The sequence below is a fragment of the Octopus bimaculoides genome, chromosome 6, assembly GCF_046866305.1.
Source record: "Octopus bimaculoides isolate indiv1 chromosome 6, ASM4686630v1, whole genome shotgun sequence".
NCBI lineage: Eukaryota > Metazoa > Mollusca > Cephalopoda > Octopoda > Octopodidae > Octopus > Octopus bimaculoides.
Window position 1 is genome coordinate 85,190,662 of NC_142933.1, and position 22,373 is coordinate 85,213,034.

At 36.3% G+C, this 22,373-nt stretch overlaps 1 protein-coding gene across 33 annotated transcripts in view; it reads right to left on the reverse strand.

The window, feature by feature from the left end:
* The window catches only part of LOC106876393 (transcription factor 7-like 2), a 551,963-nt gene that overhangs the window by 133,234 nt on the left and 396,356 nt on the right, over positions 1 to 22,373 (reverse strand). Inside the window, exon 1 of one of the 33 annotated variants that reach the window (XM_089354205.1) lies at positions 21,280 to 21,394. The exons of the other annotated variants lie outside the window; for them this stretch is intronic. Coding sequence (XP_089210331.1) covers positions 21,280 to 21,327 — 48 coding nt within the window. The 5' untranslated portion in view covers positions 21,328 to 21,394. Of the gene's footprint in view, positions 1 to 21,279; positions 21,395 to 22,373 lie in introns of those variants that run through there. 33 annotated transcript variants of the gene reach the window in all.

Below are 22,373 nucleotides of genomic sequence, written 5' to 3' on the forward strand. Positions count from 1 at the left end.
AATTTAAACTTACAACACAAAGCTTTACAAATGAATACCGCAAAGCATTTTTGTCTATCACTCTACTGAGTCTATCAACATAATACTGAAACACTCGATCCCAAGCCTGAATTTAATTAATTCAACACCTACGATAAGAAGACATGTTTGAATGGACTTGTATCATGCTAAATGAAAATATTGGCAAAGCGGTGACGCTACAATGATCTTGGTTATCTCACAGAATAATTTGTAAAACTTTTTTTTATCTTTGAAAGTCCATTTTGTCAAAAAGAAACACACATAGTGGTTCTATTTCCCTTCTTCATTTATTATTATTATTATCATTATCATTATTATTATTATTATTATTAGTAGTAGTAGTAGTAGTTTTTGTTGTTGTTGTTGTCATCGTCATCAACTAGTTAACCAATTAACTAATAGATTGCCTGATTAAATGTTCACTCAATCAGTTGGTTTGTCGGAACCCTTTCACCGATATTCACAACCTCATCAGTGACACGTCCTTGTTAATCCAAGCGCTGATCTTAATCAAGCAATCAATCAGTTGACTGGTTATCTAGTTGACAAATAGTAATAATAATAAAGTATAATAGAATCAGTGCGTGTAATTCTTTATAAGTAAAATGACCCTCCCAAGATAAAAAAACATCTGTTTTGATGCACCATTTCAAATCAAGAATCTTATAAAACAAATGCAAAAAGGAAATTTGTGAAGTGTAGGATAAAACTAATTTGCACAATGACAAAATCTCATGTTGTTGCTCTTGTTTTTGATATTATTATTAAGGTGGTTAGCTGGCAGAATCGTTAGCACACAGGACAAAATGCTTAGCAGTATTTCATCTGCTGCTACATTCTGAGTTCAATTCCGCCGAGGAGGTCGAATTTGCTTTTCATCCTTTCAGGGTTAATAAATTAAGTACCAGTGAAACACTGGGTTGATGTAATCGATTAATCCCCTTCCCCAAAATTTCAAGGCCTTGTGCCTTCAGTAGAAAGCATTATTGTTGTTGTTGTTGCTTCTGTTGTTGAAGGCTGACAAACGACCTGTAAAATAATTAATGTAATTAATGAAATAAGAACACCTATGGAGATATCTTCTAATTGTTACATACTACATGTCATGGTCTGTTAATAACAAGTAAAGAAACAAATCCTGGCTGATTAATTCTATGTAAATACAAACCATGTCATTCTGACAGCTTGTGTAGTTTTCCTTTATTTTCTTTTTTTTTATTTTTTGCTTCCAAAAGAGGTTAGGAGAGAAACCACACACACACACACAGACACACAATCAAAAGTATAAACAGTTTCAAGCAGCATTATTTACTAATGACAAACAATTATATTCAATTTTCTGATCATTATCTACAATTAATATTATATAGCTTCAGTGTAAAGCAGCGGAGCTGGCAGAATTGTTAGCATGCCAGGCAAAATGCTTAGCAACATTTAGTCCATCTTTATTGCTCTGAGTTCAGATTCTGCCAGGGTCAACTTTACCTTTCGTCTTTTAGAGGTCAATAAAATAAGAACCAGTTGATCACTGGGGCTTGATGGTCTTGCTTTAGATTTATGTATTGGTATGTATTGCAAGACAAACAGCTGGGTTTCTTTCTCTAAGATTCTACATAGTTCAACCTACACAAGTCAATGTGCGAATTTTTTTAAGGAACTTTCTATAAAACTAATTTTTCAATGGCTATGGGGTCTACCAAAATAAAATAGTAATCAAAGGGGTCCATAGATAAGAAATGGTTGAGAACCCAATTTATAGCGTTATCTACTTCAAGTTCCACCATTTCAAAAAGAAATTATTTCATGTTCTCTCAAAGTTTTTAAACTCTTATGGCATCAACAATACATATATATATAAATTGATACAAACTGCAGAGCAATATTAATGTGGTTTTAAATAAAGAGCTTATTCATATGGTTACATCAAGTGTTAGTGTTGTGGCTCGGTCATTAACAAATGACAAGGACTAAAATCATTACCAACTGGGAAGTGTCTCGTTGAATCTAGTTTCCATTTCCAACCACCAGCCCCATGGAGAAGGACTGTTGGCATTAAGCGGACTAGTGAATTTAAGTAGGACTGACCTGAACTTCTGCTGAAGTAATTGTTAAGAATTCATTCAAGCTGCTGTCACAAATTCACACACCCACACTCTCATTACATACAAGGCCGATGACAGGAGGGGATTATACCATACTTGACAAGTTTAGTGCATCTAATGGAATTTCTTATGGTGTCATGCTTACATTTACGCAATATGTTGCTTCAGATATAAAGAGCACGCATGCACGTACGCACACACACAAATACACAGAAGAGAACAAACATAAGCAACTTGGAGAAGTTTGAATTCATGTTTTATTGTTGGTAGCCTGGTGTAATTACCAAACTATATACCATATAGGATTTTATAATGGATACCAAACTATCAAGGGAATTACAATGAAGCATAACAAGAGAAAAAGAAAAAAAAAATGCAGTGTTGCTCCAAGTTTTCTTTTATATGCTCTTTTATATCTGCATTCAATGCTTTGTTTAAATGTAAATATGCATTCGCAGTTGATGCAAACACATGTAAATTTTTAAAAATTGAAATTATATTTTCTGAATAAGTAGCAATGACAAGGCTATCCGATATAAAGTACTAGGCTACTAATGACAGTAGTAGCACAGACATTGTGTTGTATGCCTAAGCATCCAACTGCCTACTTCAGGATGAACAAATTACAGGCTCCACATCCATTTCAACGAACCAAACCAGTAAAAAAAAAAAAAAAAAAAAGAAAAAGGTAAGAACAAATATGATTGGCAAAGAAAATGAGCCCAAATTTGGGCAAAATTGCATCCAAGGGCATTGGATAGCATCCACCAAAATCAAACATCTGTTTTCAAGTAGCTTTACTTCCAGTGTTGTCCACACTATGCTAGCATACCAAAATACATAGGTAAGTAAAAGATCAGTTTATTGTATGTGGAGGGAATTTCAAACATAAAGGGGATACAACAAAAAACAAACTAACGAAAAACACAGCTTGCCTTAAGAGAAAGTAATAGAAACTATAGAATAAAACAACTCAATATATTAATCTTGCTAAGCTTCATGTTTTCTGTCAGGCTCACAGTTAAAATACATTTCTCCTTCACCCTTGCACAAACACAAATATCCAATCCTTTTGTAAAGCAGGCAGAGACTTTTTTTGCCTCCTCCCTCAAGTGTGAAATTAAAAGAGAAAATAGTGAATGAGAAAACTGATTTCATTTATATAAATACGGCTCAGGCAACAAAACAAGTTTATGTCTACAGAAGCTTACAGATTAAGTTAATCCAACACAAAAGAGTAAATGACAAAAAGAAATTAATTTCATTAGCAGTGTCAAAGTTACTGGGTCGTGTAAATACTCACTCTCCTTTCACCTCCAGTTTACCTCACACTGTTTTCTGAATAGTGAAACTTACAATGAAAATATTAATTAGGATCAGAATATCAGAATAAAATATATAAACAAAATTAAACAAGCAAAAACAATCAGTAGTTTGAAACCCGAGTAGAGGCAACAGCCTGTTCAGGAGAACTTTTTTTTTTTTTGCTTGCCTCGTTAATTTAGTAAATAGGTAAAACCACTCTTACAATGACATGTGCCCATCAGAATGGTTCGTTTGATTAAGAGTGGGCAAGGAGAGGGGGGGAAGCATGGACTGTCTTTGAAAGCACAGATCTGTTTGGTTTCGCTCACAAATTTTAAAATTATTTTTTTTTTTTAACTAAACAGTTTGAAACTTCATATGCAGGTGAAATTTCTCATGCTCAACAGTTTACTTTCAACATTTTGGGCAAAATTTCGTATTTTAGAAGTTATTTTGTGTTAAAATTGTTATTTGGATAATTTTAACCAATCAATGATATGTATTCAGTTGAAGAAAGCTACTATTGTTTGTGATAGTAATCAAAGAGGAACAACTTCGGGGTCATCTCTACTAAATGTCACCACTCTGTTCTATCTTATTTTTGTTTACTGCCTGTGTTGCATATTACATGCTTTTTTTCTCTTTTTTTTTTTTTGGTTCTCGTGTCAGAGTAACCAGTAAACATTGAAAAATCAACACCAAAAAGGAAGAAATATTATTTACATATATTTATTCATTTTCCCGACATGTAGTTAGAGATATAGCAGTAATTGTAGTGGCAGTGACAAGTTCACTTGCTGATTGTTAGTTGACAGTGTTGAAAGTAAACCGTATTGAGTGTGAGAAATTACACCAGTATACAAAGTTTCAAACTGTTTAGTTAAAAAAAAAAAAAATTAAAACATCAGTGAGCGAAACTGCACAGATCCAAAAACACAAATTATATTAGGCAAACACCTTCGAAGTCTTCTTTCCATTTTAGTTTTAAGGAAGAGTCCTCGTCTTTCTCAGACGCCTTTACAATCATGATTTATAAGGATTATAATCACTCCCAATCATTCAGTTTCCTTAAGCAAAACTGTTCCACCTATGGACACTTAGAAATTCAGCTGCTACCATAGAGCAAACACACACTGTATACACGAATGTATGTGTACACACACACAAAGAGAGAAGCAGAGAGACAAAAAAAATAAATCAATGAAATCTAAATAAAACTTAATCCCCACCTCTTCACATGGACCTTGTTCTTAGGAGAGAGGGGTAGGCAGAAACTGTGTGTGTGTGTGTGAGAGAGAGAGAGAGCAGCTAGCCTAAAGAGAAGGGTTAGGTCCCCTGCTCATGTACTCCCCATTGCCCCCCCCCCCTCCCCCGATCGCCACCTCCCTCAGCCCCATAGAAGAACCAACCACTCACTGCAAAGACTGACACATTCCCACAGTGGGGTAGACCGGTGCAACAATATCACATCTACTAACATCCAATCATCAAGTGCACTTAAGTCAAGGGAAGGGCAACAACAACAACCACAACAACAACCACAACAACAACAACAATAATGAACTAGCAGAAGGAGTGGGGAGGGGGAAAACTAGTGAAGGTGTTATATAGAAAGATTGGTGGTGGTGGTGGCAGAGGAGCTAAAACTGCTAAAGAATGAGAGACCAGAGAGAATGGAAGGAGGAGAAGGGAAGAGACAGAAAGTTTATGAGCGAGAACAGTGCTGTGGTGCTCTGCCCTCCTGGTTATTGTATTTAGTTTGCACATAACACTAAGTAGTCTGTACACACTGTTATAGTTTTGTAAGCGAACGCGTGTGTGCATACACACATAATGAATAAATACACCTTTGCAACAAAGGTACATTTCCCAGATATCAATTGAAATTACTGTTTAAAAAAGTTGAAGAAAATGAACGAAAATGTACGAATGACAGACATAAATTACAAATTAATCTAAGCCAAGGTCTTCAAATGGACGTGAGATGGGAGAGAGAGAGAATATTATGATAAACAAGCAAAATAATAAAATATTCTTTATAGAAGATGACCAAATCTATGCTGTTCAGTGTATAATGTGTATGTATTATCTTCCTCACTGTATCCAATGTCTTTTGGAAATGGAAACAAATCTTAAATGGTAACTGGAAGGAACTTATTTTACAAACAACATTAGACACACATGAATAGAAATGCACATCAAAAACTGTTTTGCTGCAACTAAAATGCTATTGTTGCCTTCACTTCTTTTACATCCCACCTTCCCACCCGTTTGTGTTTCTTGTACAATTCTACAAGAGGAGCAAGATTTGTATTCTATATGCTCTAATTCATTCTCAGAAAAAAAAAACACACACACACACACACAAAGAGACAGAAGAACTAGATTCATGAAATATTAAAAACATTGTGTAAGATGAAAGGAATTAACACAAGAAAACAAACCCTTCTCACAGTTCCAATAGTAAATCGAAAATTTTCTTAAAAAAATGTAAATGAACTCCCAAAGTGAAAAAAATGAAATGTAAGGCAGCAAGGAGAAAAAAAAGCCCCAACCCCCCTTCCCTAATCAGATCTCCATGCTGTCATCAAGTAGTTTGAATGGAATATGTTCTGAATGAAAACAAATCCAAGCTACTTCAAGATAAAAACCATAGTTTCTTTTGGCAAAGTAGCTTTGGAATAGCTATAGAAACTTAGGAGCCGTTAGTGATAAAGAAAGCCCACAAAGACCTCAAATACTGATGCTGCAAAAACACACTATGGCTCTTGGATTCTTAAAACTGTTTTGTTCACAGAACCATGATTGTTAAAGTCCTTTCAAAGTCTTCCACATTCATTCGGGTTCGTTTGGAATATCACTGCTTTTGTGGTTCACATATAAAAACTATGATAGTTGTCGCTCAAAATCAAGACCAATTTGGGTAGCATGTACTATGGTTTCGTATTTAAGGTGCTTACGTAATCATAAGCAGATACAGAGATTATCTTGAGTCTCATACACACATACATATATTATGCATGCACACACATACACAAACTGTTAACACACAATGCCATTAAGCATTTCATCCATCTTCATGTTCTCATTAAAGGTTGACTTTATTTTCCATTCTTTTGGGAGTTACTACAATAATTACCAACTAAGCAGTGGAGAGAGTCAATGAAATTCACTTTCTTTCCTTCCATCCCACAAATTTCAGACCTTGTGCTTATAGTAGAAAGGATTATAAACCCATCAAAAAAAATTTCTTAAATAAAAAAGGCAAATGAAGACAACATCTATAAAGGCAAATTTGGAGTTAATTTTAACTTAAATTCAAGAGTGCAAAACGAAATGAGCATACCCTATCTCTCTCTCTCACACATATTAAATTATGATGAATATAAATATATATGTAAATACATACATATACATACATACATACATACATATCTATACATACATACATACATATCTATACATACATACATATCTATATAAAACCATACTTCCACTAATCTGCTAACAATCTGTTATCAGAGAAATACTAGTAATAGTAATACTAGCAGGAAAGGAATGGAATTCATATTAGTGTGAAAGTTAGAGAATTTATCAAGACATTATGGAGAGAAGAAAAAAAAGAAAAAAAGGAGAGGAGAGGAAACGGGTGGTTTGTGCTGTGTTGTGTGTGTGTGTGTGTGTGTGTGTGTGTGTGTGTGTGTGTGTGTGTGTGTGCATGTTGAAATGATCAGATGGAGGGAGGTATTAAATATAACACAAGAAACTATTTCACACACACACACACACACACACACACACACACACACACACATGCATACATACATAAGACTACAAGCGTTCATTGTTAGAAAGCAAGACATGTTATGTTTAATCATCAGAAAAATGGTGATATTGATGCCACAACTGTAAATGATAATGCTGGTGTTGTTGTTGTTGTTACTGGTGGTGGTGGTTAATAATGATGATTATGATGATGATAATGATAATGATGATGATGATGCAACAATACCACACAAATGGAGTAATATACTTTCAACTAAATTTCAGATGAAATATTAGTTAATATCAGAAAGTGGCAGGCAAGAGTAGTTAAACATCTGAAAAATTTACAATACACCCCCACCCGCCACTCTTCTCTTTCTCCCCCTCACCAGCCAATACATAAATTTTTTTCTATTAGCATTTCTTTAGTTATTCTAGTAAAATATATTTCATTACCATTTTCAGCTGCCTCCTTCTAGTCATACTTGGGAGTCCAATCCATCCAGAATTTGATACATGCCATAAATTAAAGAGGGAAGAAGAAGGAATAAAAGAAAACATGCACACGTGTATTTACACACACACACACAAACAGAAATATATACACACTCACACAGACATATACACACACATACACACCTAGAGGAACAGTCTGATCACTGTAGTTTGTGATTTCTATGTGATGAACAACAGTTTGCCATCAAGATTCAAGGACTGTGTATAAGAATTCGATTTAGTGTACCATCTGGCACCTCAGATGCTTTTAGTGGAGTCAACTCTGATTTAAGCATTCAAGCCGGGTTTCCAGTGAGAGGATACTTCCCATCCACCTTCCACCAGTCTTGAAGGCTCCGTAAAATATGATTGGGAACTACCTTTCTCAGATAAAGATAAAGATGAGATACAAACTCGATGGTGTTTTTAGAAATTTTGAAGTTGGAAAGCAGATGATAATAGTTGCAGAATTCAACATAAAGATTGCAATATGTCAGAAGATGAAATGAAAATGTACTGAAGCTGGTATAGTATCATGCTTAAAGAGAAGATAGGAAGAAAAAAATTAATAAATCATCTCTTTTACAATATTTAAAAGAAATAAAAATATTTGCTTTTCTGCATATTTTGCATATTCTGATGCAGGTCAATAAACGTGTAAAACAAAAAACTACACCCAATTCATTAATTTCCCTACATTTACACACACACATACACATTTATTTATCTTGTAACTGATGACTGCGTGTTCACAGTCGTTGGACAAGCGGTCATAACTTGAATCATCACCTAGCGAACACACAGTTGATGACTCCAGAGTAGCAAGTGACTGACTCTACAAAAAATAAATTAACCTCTGCTATAGTAATGAGTACAGGACAGCTAAAAGTGTCTGTTTGGTGGTCCAGCACTGGTGTCACCCACTACAGCTTCATGAGACCTGGTAAGTTAATTCAGTGGGGAATTAAACAACTGAGATTGGTGAACAGAAACTGGCAAATTTTCTTGCAAAACAAAGCTCGACCACATGTTGCACAAAGAACGCTACTCAAGTTACAGGAACTGAACTTGGACGTACTCTGTCATCCACCATATTCACCAGACCTTGCATCAACTGACTATCATGTTTTCCAGGTATTAAACAACTTGTTGCAAAGAAAAGACTTCAAATCTGAAGAAGATGCAGAAACAGCCTTTTGTGATTTCATCACCACTTGCTCTCCAGAATTCTTCGCTGCCAGCATAAATAAGTTACCAATACAATGGCAAAATTGTGTTGATAATTTAGGTACATACTTTGATTAACTGCATTGCTTTTTGTTGAGATAAAGTAAAATAAGCTTGCAGTTCAAAATCAAACATTTCATTCTTAATGACTTGATACATATACAGAAACAAATTATGTACAGTATGCATATAAGCATATCTATCAATCTACCTGTCCATCTATCTATCTGTATATCTATATATCTATATAGCTTTGTATATACCTATGTGTGTGTGTGTGTGTGTTCATGCCCACACACAAGCACAACCATACACACTTAAGATGAAACTAACCTATCTTGATATATTACACAGGACAGAAGGAGTGTCAAGAAAGCAATTTTCATCAAATTGCTTTTTGTTATCTTTAACAATTACCATTAAGTGGTTGCGAGGAAAGCAATTGTTTTATTTGTATTTGTGGTTTTGTCTATTAATTGCTAAAGACTCCTTTCTAAGTAGGGTCTGTTGCTTAGAGTAAGTACTACAATATTGATGCAGGACAGATAGCAGAAGCCATAGAAAAGATTAGATAGCTAATAGTTAGTGTTTCACTCCCTGAGTCCTGCATTCAAATACTACTAGGTGTGATTTAAATTTTATTACTTTAAGATCAGTTACTGTTGTTTATCCACCCCACCCCCCACTTTCATTCAGCCCTGGTTAGAGCCATTGCAATTGTAACCATTCCATAATTTAGTTCAGACATAATGTATCTGACTGGGGCTATGTTATCCAATGTGGTTTCTTTTAACAATGTAGTGTTTTGAGGAAAATTTTACTGGATTTTGGGGAAGCAGAAGGGAGGATTAGGGTTAGTGAGGAAGGAGTTGTTAACAAGGGCTTTGAGGACCTCAGTGGGATTGATATAGTTAATATTTGGGGAACTGCAAAATGACCGCTGCAGGGAAAACCTGAGTGATGAGTTAATTGTAGAGGCCCAAATTCTAGGTTGGATGGAGAGGAACTGGATGCGATGCTTAATGTGGGGAATGGAGAAACAATACAAGGGAAGAGGGAGAGCAGGGGTGGCCTAAGATCAATAACCAACCAACCAATCAGCTCTAAGAATCAGAGGAACCTTGTCATAGCAACAGAAAAGCTTTGAGAAAGGAGATAGCAAGCATGTCTGTCTAGTAGGTTTATGTTATTACATGGAGGCTCACAACAATATATAACAAGGTTGATTCAGTGCCCCTCACCTCTTATCTTCGAAAAATTTGTTGTGGATTTAGTCAAACATAATTTTAGTTCTCTTCTTTCGAGATTTCAATTAGTGAAGGAGAAAAACCCAACTTGATTTCTATTATGATTGGGTGTTTTATTTGTTGAGCTGAGGTCACTAATATGAGAGTAGTTCCTGTCTTGTACAAGTGTGAAATACAGAAATACAAAGATAATGAGTGAGAGAGGGAGAGTGAGAGAGAAAGAGAGAGAGTATACGAATTGAGGAACACAAATTAGACATTGCAAGATATCAAGATTGGTTTTCTATTTTGGCACCATTTCAACTGTACTTAACAGAACAATATACTATAATATTGATTCTTTTATGGAGGGTCCTGACCAAAAACCATCAACATTGAACATCTTTTATTTGTCACAGAGGGATGGACACGGATGGACACACACAGACACCTACTACTACACATTACAGATGCTGCAATACTGTTAGGCATCCTTAATCAACCCATCTCTCTACCTCTCATCCCTCAGGATGTGTCCAACCCCTGCCTCTCTAGTCCAGCACAAAGCACAATGTTCAGTCTTTTCTTATTCCCCAGAACATTGGATTTTGGGGAAACTTCCTGCTCGCTCATTCATGTCTTTTCCGCAAGTGTTGCCCCACAACAGTTTAAATGAAAACAACAACACAATGGTTCACAACCAGGGCCCATATGGCCCTTGGGGTTCCATATTAGATTTTGTTGTTAAAATTTCTGTGCAATAAATTGCTTATGCTTCTACATTACACAAAATATTTCAATTTTTTATTTTATACATCTCAAATCACTGTGGAGGTCTAGTAGAGTAAAATTGGAATCAAGTGGGGTCTATAAGTTTTAAAAAAAAAAGTTGAGAACCATTGCATTAACCCTTTTGATGCCAACCCGGCTGAAACCACCTCTGGCTCTATTTTCAAAAGTTCTCAATTAAAATCTTCTACCAAACCTTGGTCACAATTTTTGTTCCTAACACTAGTTTAATGATAACTAAGTTATTTTATTAAATTCTTTGTTATATTTAGAATTAATGGAAAGAAACACAGAGCAACTCAACAGAAATAAGGTAACAAAAGGGTTAATGGCATCAAGCAGACTCACCAATCTAAGATGGACTGCAAAGGCCCATGGGTACTTTCCCTTTTTCAAAACATAGCAAGTAAAAATATGTAAATAAATAAATTGACAAAGCATGGCTGTGTAGTTAAGAAGCTTGTTTCCCAACCACATGATTTTGGGTTCATTCCTACTGCATGGCACCTTGAGAAGTGTCTTGTACTATAGTTCTCCAGGCTGACCAAAGCCTTGTGAGTGAATTTAGTAAACAGAAACTGAAAAAATCCATTGTATGCTCACGTGCATGTTGGTTTGTTTATATCCCCGTAACTTAACATTGCAGCAAAAAGACTGACAGAACAATGTACCAGGCTTGAAAAATAATAATAACTGCGGCTGATTTGCTTTCACAAAACCTGTCATCAAGGCAGTGCTTTAGCATGGCTGCAGTCCAATGATTGAAGCAAGCGAGAAGTAAAAGATATATCAGCAGACCTCTGATACCAGAAAACATTCAATGCAAGAAATAGAGCACCATTTGAAAATGGACTGAAGATTTTCGGATATTTGGAAACAATGTTTTTTTGGGTTTTTTTTTTTAAGAGTGTATTTACCTGTTTCTTTTTTTTTTGCTTGTTTATTTAATAACAAATATATCAAAGTCAATGCAGATGCTTTGTAGTGAGATGCATACCTGTATTCTTTTTATTTATTTATTTTAGTTTAGTTTAGTTATCTGGGAAACCTATTAGTCTTGTTGAAGTTGACAACTGGAATTCCTAGTCAGGTGGAGTTGCTACGGCAACTTAGCACAAATTACTAACACTCACAACTTTTTTTATACAATAGGAATAAAAGCAAGTTTGATAAATCAAATCCTTAGAAAAGAATTTTTTTAAAAGTATACATATAAAAATATTACACACACATACACAATGCCCCACCTACTCCCCCACCCTCAATAATAAAAAAAAAAAATTACAACAAGAAATAAACACACTTTGCAGAATGAGAATGCATTCACACACACAAGCTATAAATTTCAAATTGTGTTGAAATTCCAGTGAAAAGGGTATGAGAAAGTACAATTCATTATTTTTCGAGAGCAAATGAAGACGAAGAAAGGAAACGAAGGGGGGGGGGGAGCAAGTGGATAGCAAGCAGAAGATAGAAACAGAAGGATGTAGTCGAGAGGAAGAGGCGCACACGATGGTACTGTGTGCGCGCAGAAAACTGCACTTTGTTGACAAATAGCTCAAATGATCTGTTCTTTTATTAATAGTTATAATTCATGTAAGCTTTATTTCAGCGAAATCAATAAGCACTGAAGTGCCATGACTAAACAGCAGCGAACATATTGGTGGGGAAAAGAGGGAAGAAGACGAAAAGAAGAGGGAAAAAAAAAAAAGAAACTAAGCTTATAAGGGTGTTTGTGGTGGTAGTGAGGTGGTGGGACAAGAAATGTATGAAAGCAGGCTCAGGTTATGTATCAGAGAGACTGGCAGAGGTGAGCAAGGGTGGAAGGAGTAGAGAAAAGGTGTGGGTATATAGTGGTGGGAATGGAGGTGGTAGTGGTGGTGATGGTGCTGCTCCATTCTCCACCACTGCTGCCACCATCATCGTCGTTGTCGTCGCTGCCACCACCAACAACATCATCAGTCAAACTGGCTGACTAGAGGAAAAGTGAGTCAGACTAACTCAGCTAATAACTAAAAAAGCAGTAGTGCAAAGATTCAATTTTTTTGTTGGCAATCATTTGAACAGATGATGTAGAGATAGAGTAAAGGAAAAAAGAGGGATACAGAGAGAAAGAGAGAGACACTGAGAGAGAGAGAGAGAGAGAGAGAGAGATAGAGAGAGTGTGAGTGAGGAAGAAGAAGAGAGGTAGAAAGAGAGAAAGGAAATGAAAGGGGAGCCGGTAAGAGAAGGAATAAATAAAAACCTAAATAAGATCAGATTCAACAGGTTTCATTGGAAATAGGGAGAAAGGGAAACGAGACTGCTTGTATGTGTACATGTGTTCTGTGTGTGTATGTGTGTGTGTGATATGTGTGTGTGTATATATATATATATATATATATATACACACACACACATTATATATATATATATATATATATATATATATATATATATATATATATATATATATGTATGTATTAGAGAGCGAAACAATATTCCATAAGAACTGAAGATATCAACTACACTTAGAGGAGGTTTATACATACATGTCTTAGCCCCAGCTTTTCCCCTTTATCTATATTACATCAGGCTATGATAGCAGCCAGGGAGCGGGTGTGTTAGATGGAGTTACTTACATGCCTTAGTCTGAGTTTTTTTGTAACTTATCTATCTATACATCTTTCATTCTCTAACACACACACACACACACACACACATATCCCTTTCTACTCAGCTCAGATATACATACGTTTCCTGCAAGGCCCACCCACCCACCCATCTACACCAATGCCAGATGTACTACAATTGAGTGTAATACAGTCAAACTATCAGCTCTGACTTGCAGCCGTTTGGCAAAAGTTGTAAGGGAGTCAGATAAGAGTGTCTTGCTGTATATTCATTCATTCATTCTGCCTCTCTGTGCTCCGAGTTCAAATCTCGCTGGTGTCCCACTTTTACTTTTCATCCTTCCTGGGTTGATAAATAAAGTCTTAGAACACTGGAAAAGTGGGACTGTTGAAGCTCTAAGATGGTTTACAGTATGTATTGTCCATATAGCAGCAGTAGTAGTAGGAGTAGTAACTTTCCTTGATTTTGTAAATGAACAATCTGGTGCATCTATTTTCATGGCCTATCAATGTATACAGTGAGTTTCTTTGCCCTAGGTGTCAGGAAGACACTCAGCAAGAAATGGAAACAAACTTGAAGAAGGAAGAAAAACTACTGCTGCTGCTGCTGCTACTACTACTACTACTACTAATAATAATAATAATAATAATAATAATAATAATAGGTGTTAACGCCCGGTCTGGGAATCGAAACTGCGATCCTATGACCGCGAGTCCGCTGCCCTAACCACTGGGCCATTGCACCTCCACGTGTGCATAGTAAGGCAATTATATCGATCCCCTAGTACTTGACTGGTACTTATTTTATCAGTCCCAAAAAGGGTGAAATGTAAAGTTGACCTCAGCAGGATTTGAACCCAGAATATAGAGATCCAGAAGTAACATCGCTAGCACTTTTGTCCAACACACTAACTATTCTGTCAGCTCACAGCCTCCTAGAAGTAAATAATTAAAAAACACTGCAGAAAGCATTTTTGTTTGGTGGTCTACTGTGTCTGTCATATTTTACTACTACTACCGCCACCACTGCTGCCGTTGCCACCACCTCCACCACTACCACCGCTGTTGCCGCCACCACCACCACCATCATCACTAACTACTATTGATAATGATATTTCCGATAACAATAAATAAAAGAATAAGATTTAAATAATGAGTAACACAAGTTAAGAGATTTTTAGGGAGATTAAAGGCTCAGAATGTAATAAAAACACAAGGGTTGGCAAAATTTCTGCAAGAGAGGAGCAAGCCTTACTGCCAAGTATATATACAAACTCTTAAATAAAACTGAGAGGAATTTAATGCCAATTAAGATTTAATTGTCCTGAAATATTACTTCTAAAGCTGAGACTTATAGTATTTGCTAACATCATCATCAGCATCACCAAAAACTGCTAGCTAGCACTATATGAACAAGTTTTCTCTGAGATGAGACTGTGATACAGTTTCAGTTCCTGGTCAGAGCCATGTGCCAACACTTACATCAACTTGGGCCAACAAGAGGAAGTCTACATGTGGTCAGCTGATGTGCTAGAAATAACAGCTTAACTTTCTTTAAGTTAATATGCTGCTGAGTGTGATTTAAGGAACAAGTTTGCATTGCAGTCACATAGTTTTGGGCCCAGGCCTACAATATGGCACCTTGGATATTTTCTTCTATAATATTAGGTTTACCTCAACCAATGCCTTTTGAGTAAAATTTGGGACATGCAAACTATATGGAACCTCCACCCCAACCCCCAAGTACATACACATCCCCATTGTGCATTCTCTCCGGGTGGGCTGGCATAGAAAATGGTCAGCTAAAATACTTAGACATATGGTCAAGGTGTGTGTGTGTGTGTGTGTGCATTAATTGGTAGTAAGTACACACTATTTTGTTTTGCAATCATAATATATACCAAGTTTACTACTAAAGGTTTACAAGTCAATATTGTGCCTTGCTTTTTGTGTCAGCAGTGCAATGTTCTATAGAATACAGAGCCAGCATTGCAAGTTACAGCATTTCAACTCTGCAGTTCCCATGACATGCAAACAAGTCAGCATCTTCGGACAAGTCAAACCCGGAGATAGAAATATTTTTTTTTATGGAAATTAAAAAAAAAATGTGTACAGATATTAGAGTAGTGTAATGTGTTTTTCACCCAGTCTGATTTGCCTGAGTGGCAGCTAAATGTTATGGAAACACCAGTGTAGCAGGTCACTGGACCAGCTACATGTGCACACACACATACACAGAGACCCATATAGTTGTAATTGCTGTAGTTTAGTACCTGACCAAACTGGGGCTTGTGAGCAAATGTATATCAGCCATGACCATCCCATCATTTTATACTGAACTATGTCATCCTAGATACATACATCTTCCTCACTATGACAATAAGAGTGTGACCTGAAGGACCATGAGATACCTGGTCCCTGCCTTTATTGGCTTGCAACAGGTGTCAGCAATTATAGTACAATCACAGTTGTCTTCTTTTAATTACTAACATGCTAACAAAATCAAACAGACAATCATTTCTACCATCCAGTTCAATAAGACTGAATACCAGTAATATACTAAGTTTGTTTCAATTGGATATATACAACTATAACTAAGAATGCATCAATAAATATTATTAGCACTCAATAAATGAAGTGAATAAGGTCCGAACAGCCTAAGACTTCTAGCTTCTGGGTTCTCCAAAACAATGAATTTATATCCTCTTACAAGTGATGCAATCAGCCCCACAATTTGTGTTTCACTTAATTCTACTTGCTTGAGGCAGTATTCTTTAATTAAGAAATCATCATCGTTACCATAATTATTATCAGAGCAAACAGAAGCCATTTTCATACTTAGGATAGAGAAATCCTATAAAATTCAGATATTTGGCTTTTCTTGCCTAAATTTTAGAATGAGAAGAACATCTGGACAATTTTGTGATAATTACTAATTCAGAAGTATTATATGGCCGTTTTAAAGAAGCATGATAGAAGAGTGGCAGAACAATGGAAAGAGTATACAGAAGGGTAAGAATTAAATAAGTGATAGTCAAAAGTAAAAGGAAGTTAGGTATGGATATGTACATTCTTTTCAACGATTTCAGTTACTGGATCACGACCAAGCTGGAATACTGCCTTCTGCAGATGTCAAATGAGATAGAGAAATACGGAGAAAAAGAAATGTTATGTACACTGAGAGGGAGAGAAGAAAACACTGGTGAAGTTAATAAATTCTGAAAAGGTTTTTGCTCGTTAAGTATCATTATTATATTAAGGCAATGATTAATATAATTAATATAATTAATCACATTCAGAATTAATTTAATCACTTCTACTTTCCTTCAAAAATTCGTGTGTTGGTATCTAAGTCACAAGGCCTGTAATTTCCAGAGAAGAAGCTCAGTCAATGTAATTGACCCCCGCCGGCAAAATACTTTAGCTAGTACTTTATGTTATCGACCATGAAAGGACGATGGGGAAAACTGACTTCAGTATGACTTGAACTCAAACACAAAGAATCAGAAAAGATCCAGCAAGGTATTTTCTGCAATGCTCAAATGATTCTACCAACTCACTGTAATAACAATAATAATAATGATGGTTTCAAATTTTGGCACAGTTTCGGGGCAGGGGATAGGTCAATTACATTGACCCCAGTGTTCAACTGGTACTTCAGAATTTGAACTCAGAACATGAAGATAGATGAAATGCTGTAAGCATTTTATCTGACATGCTAACAATTCTGCCAATAATAATAATAATAATCCTTTCTACTATAGGCACAAGGCCTGAAATTTTGCAGGAGGGGGTCAGTCAATTACATCAAGCCCCAGTGCTTAACTGGTACCTATTTTGTTGACCCTGAAAGGATGACAAAGTTGACTATAATGATGAAATAATTATAACAACAAATATTCTGCTACATGCCACAGATTTGCTTGTCAGTCGCTTGACCGTAACCAGTTGAGCATGTCCCTTGGTGGCTGACGATATATGTATCTCTGATCATGAGCAGAAGTAGTGGGGGAGCATCATAGCCATGTGTTGAGAGGAATTCTTTGGGTTTGGATAATTCACCTCAGGAAACATGGGTGTTTTGCTCAACATCCTTAAACAACCCTCATTCAGGGACCTTTTGAGTGAGATGGGCTACTCAACCTGAAGAAAATTCTAATAGGCCCCCACCAGCAAGGTCATGCACTGTTTATCTTGATATGAGAGCACCATGTCACGCACAAATGGTTGTGATGCCTGTGCCTGGTGTACCCTTATCAGATGGGTGGTCATGATGGGTATATTGGGCTTTGTATATTTGTATCCTAGTATCACTTTGATGACATGCACTGCTCTCTCATTCAATAATAATAATAATAAAAATAATAGGCACAAGACTTGATACTCTGGGGAGGGTACCAGTTGATTATATCTACCCCAGTCCTCAACTGGTACTTATTTTCAAGACCCAGAAATGATGAAAAGCGAAGTCAACCTCTGTGAAATAATAATATTTATTATGCTTTCCAACAGTTTTATGCAAAATTTATGTGCAGCAACAAGTGCACTTTGCATGTGTGTATCTGTGTGTGCATACATTTGTGTATACAGCAATGTCTTTTGAAGGATGTTTACACCAAATCTGCATTGCTGTGGAGTTTGTTGCGGTAGCCAAAATATCCCATTAAGCCAGTTGCAAGTTCCAGTTCTCACTTGGCTTTGCTTAACGCCATACGTAATATTCTTACACTTCTCATCTCTCTGCTTGTAGGAATCTTAAATTTTAAGACTACATAAGAAAGTGTTACTTATTATTATTATTATTATTATCATTACCATCATCATGGCAGAATCAACAGTGTTGAATAAAATGTCTGGAGGTATTTGGTTACATTCCTTTAGCTCTGAGTTCAAATTCTGAAGGAGTTCCACTGTACCTTTCATTCCTGCTTTAGTCAATAAAACAGACAGCATTTAGTACTACAGTTAATTAAAACTGACTACACTCCTCCCCAAAAATGTGTGACTTCTTATCAACGTTAGAATTTATAATTACTATACAATTAGAATAGGGTAAGTGACAGACTAAGTACCTCAAAGCATTCCGTATATAATCGTGCCAATGTTCTAGGTTCAAGTCTCTCATGAGTTGACTCTGTCTTGCATTCAAGGAAGAGAGAAGGGTATCCTGGTGAAGGAAGTACCAAACATGTCAATTCAAGTTAATCTACCCCTTTACTATACATTTATGATCCTCTGTTAAACACATGTAAGAACTTAACAGTGGTGTTGGGGTTTGGATAATTCATCTCTGGAAGCATGGGTGTTTCATTCAACATCCTTATTCAGGGACCTTTTGAGCAGCATGGGCTACTCGACCTGAAGAAAATTCTAACTGGGCTCCACCTATAAGGTCATGTGCTTTTTATCTTGTTGTGCACATATGGTTGTGATGCACGTGCCTGGTGTACCCTTATCAGACGGGTAGTCATGATGGGTATACTGGGCTTCGTATATTTTACTCCAGTGTCACTTTGATGTCATGCACTGCCCTCTCACTCAACAATAATAATAACAACAATAATAATAATAATAATAATAACAATAATAATAATGATGATGATGATGATGATGATGATGATGATGATGATGATGATGATGATGATAACAATAATCTTTTCTACTAAATGCACAAGGCCTGAGATTTTGGGGGATGGGACTAGTCAATTATATTGACCCCAGTGTTTCACTGGTACTTAATTTACTGACCCAAAAGGATGAAAAGTAAAGTCAATGTTCGTGGAATTTGAACTCAGAACACAAAGACGGACAAAATACCACTAAACATTTTCCCCCAGCATGCAAACAATTCTGTGAGCTTGCCACCTTGATACAATAATAGTAACAAACAAGGCCTCGAATTTTAAAGGAAGAATATATATTCTATCATATCAACCTCAGTACTTGATTGATGCTTATTTTCCTGACTCTGGAATGACAAAAAGCAAAGTTGACGTTTGTATTTTGTCCTTCTTGAGTATAACAACACTGCTACAACACTTCTCAAACACTACAACACTACAGAATATGACATAAAACCCTTTTTGACATAAAACCCTTTTTCTTTTTTGAAATGGTAGAAGGATTCATCATCTTAGCCATATTTTTTCAATACAAACCTATGCGATTTCCCCATACCTTCTTAAAATATACCTACAGTTTCACATGCAGGTGATATTCTATTCACAATACTCCACTGTTCTCTAGACACAATTAGCTGCACAACACTGCCAAATACTACACTGACAAGCTAGAAGCCTGATTCCAAAACAACAGGCAAAGTGGCACCTACCATATTTACTTCTCAATCGACAACAGAACATCAAATTATAAACCAGCAATGACTTTCAACAACAGAAGATATAGAAAACAGGAAAAACAATGCATAATCATACATACTACAATCAGAGACACATTTTTTTGGCCAACAAAGTAACAACAACAATGGTGCACGTGCAACACATGAAATTTATTATAGACATGTATACCAACATTGCCAGACTCCTTAAAAACATAATGAATAATAATGATAATATAAAACAACACACTATATATCATCACAGATTGTATTCAGACAACACCCATAGACCATCTACACACACAACAAAACCCAAAACTAAAGATGTGGATATGTGAAGAGCACAGTTTGGTGCTGTTGCTATAACACACCTTAACCTTCATGGTCTCTAGTCACTACAGGGGGGGAAACAAATTACATAATCACATCCAAATACCCAGACATGTTCACAATACCTCACAACACTACTACAACAGCATCTTTTCCACTAACCTCAGTAACGGTAAAACCTGCACGTACATGTAAATATACCATAACTGAAACAAAAGTTGTTGGGGGTCAGGTCTCGTCATTTGGCCAACTACCCGGGTGCCATAGAACGTGAATGGTTCAATCAGAGCCGACAGGGAATTGCACAACACACAACAATAAGTGGGAGGGGTTCTTCTGACTTGATCACGACAATCTAAAAACACCATACACACATAAAAATATTTCAAGCATCAATAACTTTATTAACTTGTGCTGGAATGTATACTATGAGTGGTAATTCTTTCTACTATAAGCACAAAGCCTGAAATTTTGCAGGGAGGGGACTGGTCGATTAAACTGACCCCAGTGCTCAACTGGTACTTATTTTATCAACCCTGTGAAAATGAGAAGCAAAGCCAGCCCTTGCCAGAATTTGAACTCAGAACATAAAGAGCAAGAAGAAATACTGACATGTTAATAGAGTTCTGTCAGCTTGCCACCTTTAACACAACCAATAAAATAAGAAGAAACAGAACAGCGGAATTGTCGTGCCTTGACTGACATATCCAGACTGTCATAGAGTCCTCTTCCGTAGGGTAAACTACTGCATGTCAAGATACGCAGTATGCTCCTCAAACAAAGGATTTGCTGAACATACCAAGGCATTTTTCCGATTAAGCTACGTATCAAAGCTGACACGGGGTGCGAAACAACAAAAACAAAAGACGTTGTTGAAATTCAGACAAGAAGAAGTCATGTTAAGGACCATGTGCAATGAAAAGCATTACGAGAACAAGATAATAAAAACTTGCTTTAAAGACACAATACTACAAGCAGACTTTGAGCGGGAGAAAAACTATGTCGTTGGTTGTATTAAATCCTATGTTGATTTCATACAGCAAGTTGTGAACAACAATGATATTACTTACAGGTTTCCAACAGACCAGCCATCGGTCTACTATACTTAACTTGTACATAATTTAATCGACCCGAGGGAAAGTTAATTATATCAACCCCCAGTGCGCTTTACTATTGCGTCAATCCAGCATGGATGAAAGTCAAAAAACAGCTACAAACGCGGGATTTGCACACATAACATAAAGGGACATAACTAAACATTGCAATGCATTCTGACTGTCGCACGACTGCTTTTACCCAACTTATATAATGATATTAATTAAATTTTCTTTTATACTTTTAAATTCTATACACATATACATATAATATTTGTTATGTATTGGTGCCAGACAGTGGGATTTCAAGCCAGAATGTGAAGTACTGCAACAAATAGGGCAAGCAATTTTTATTATTCCATGCTCTAACGAGTCTGTTAATAATCATTTATTTACAATAGGAGCTAGAAATTTGGAAGGGACAGCTGCAGTTGATTGATTCAATCCCAGTACACCACTGGTACTTATTGTATCAACTCAGGGGAAATGAAAGTAAAAATCAATGCCAAGGGAATTTAAATTCAGGAAGTAGAGAGACAGGCAAACCCCCCCCCCCCCAAAAGCAGCACTACTCATATTGTTGTTGTTGTTGTTGTAGTTGTTGTTGTTGCTGCTGCTGCTGCTGCTGTTGTTGTTGTTATTATTATTGAGGTGGTGAGTTGGCAGAATTGTTAGCATGCTGGGCAAAATGCTTGGCAGTATTTTGTCTATCTTTAAGTTTTGAGTTCAAATTCTGCCGAGGTCAACTTTGCCTTTCATCCCTTCGGGGTTGACAAAATAAGTACCAACTGGGGTCGATGTCATTGACTCATCCCCTCCCTCAAATTGCTGCCCTTGTGGCAAAATTTGAAATTATTATTAATATTATTATTATTATTATTATTATTAAGGTACTGAGCTGATAGAATTGTTGGCATGCTGGACAAAATGCTTAGCAGCCTATCTTTGTCTTTTGTTCTTTTGGGGGTCAACGAGCACAGGGGTTAATGTGATCAACTCACCCCCTTCGCCAAAATTTCACACCTTGTGCCTATAGTAGAAAGTATTATTATGAGGGCAGTGGATTTAAA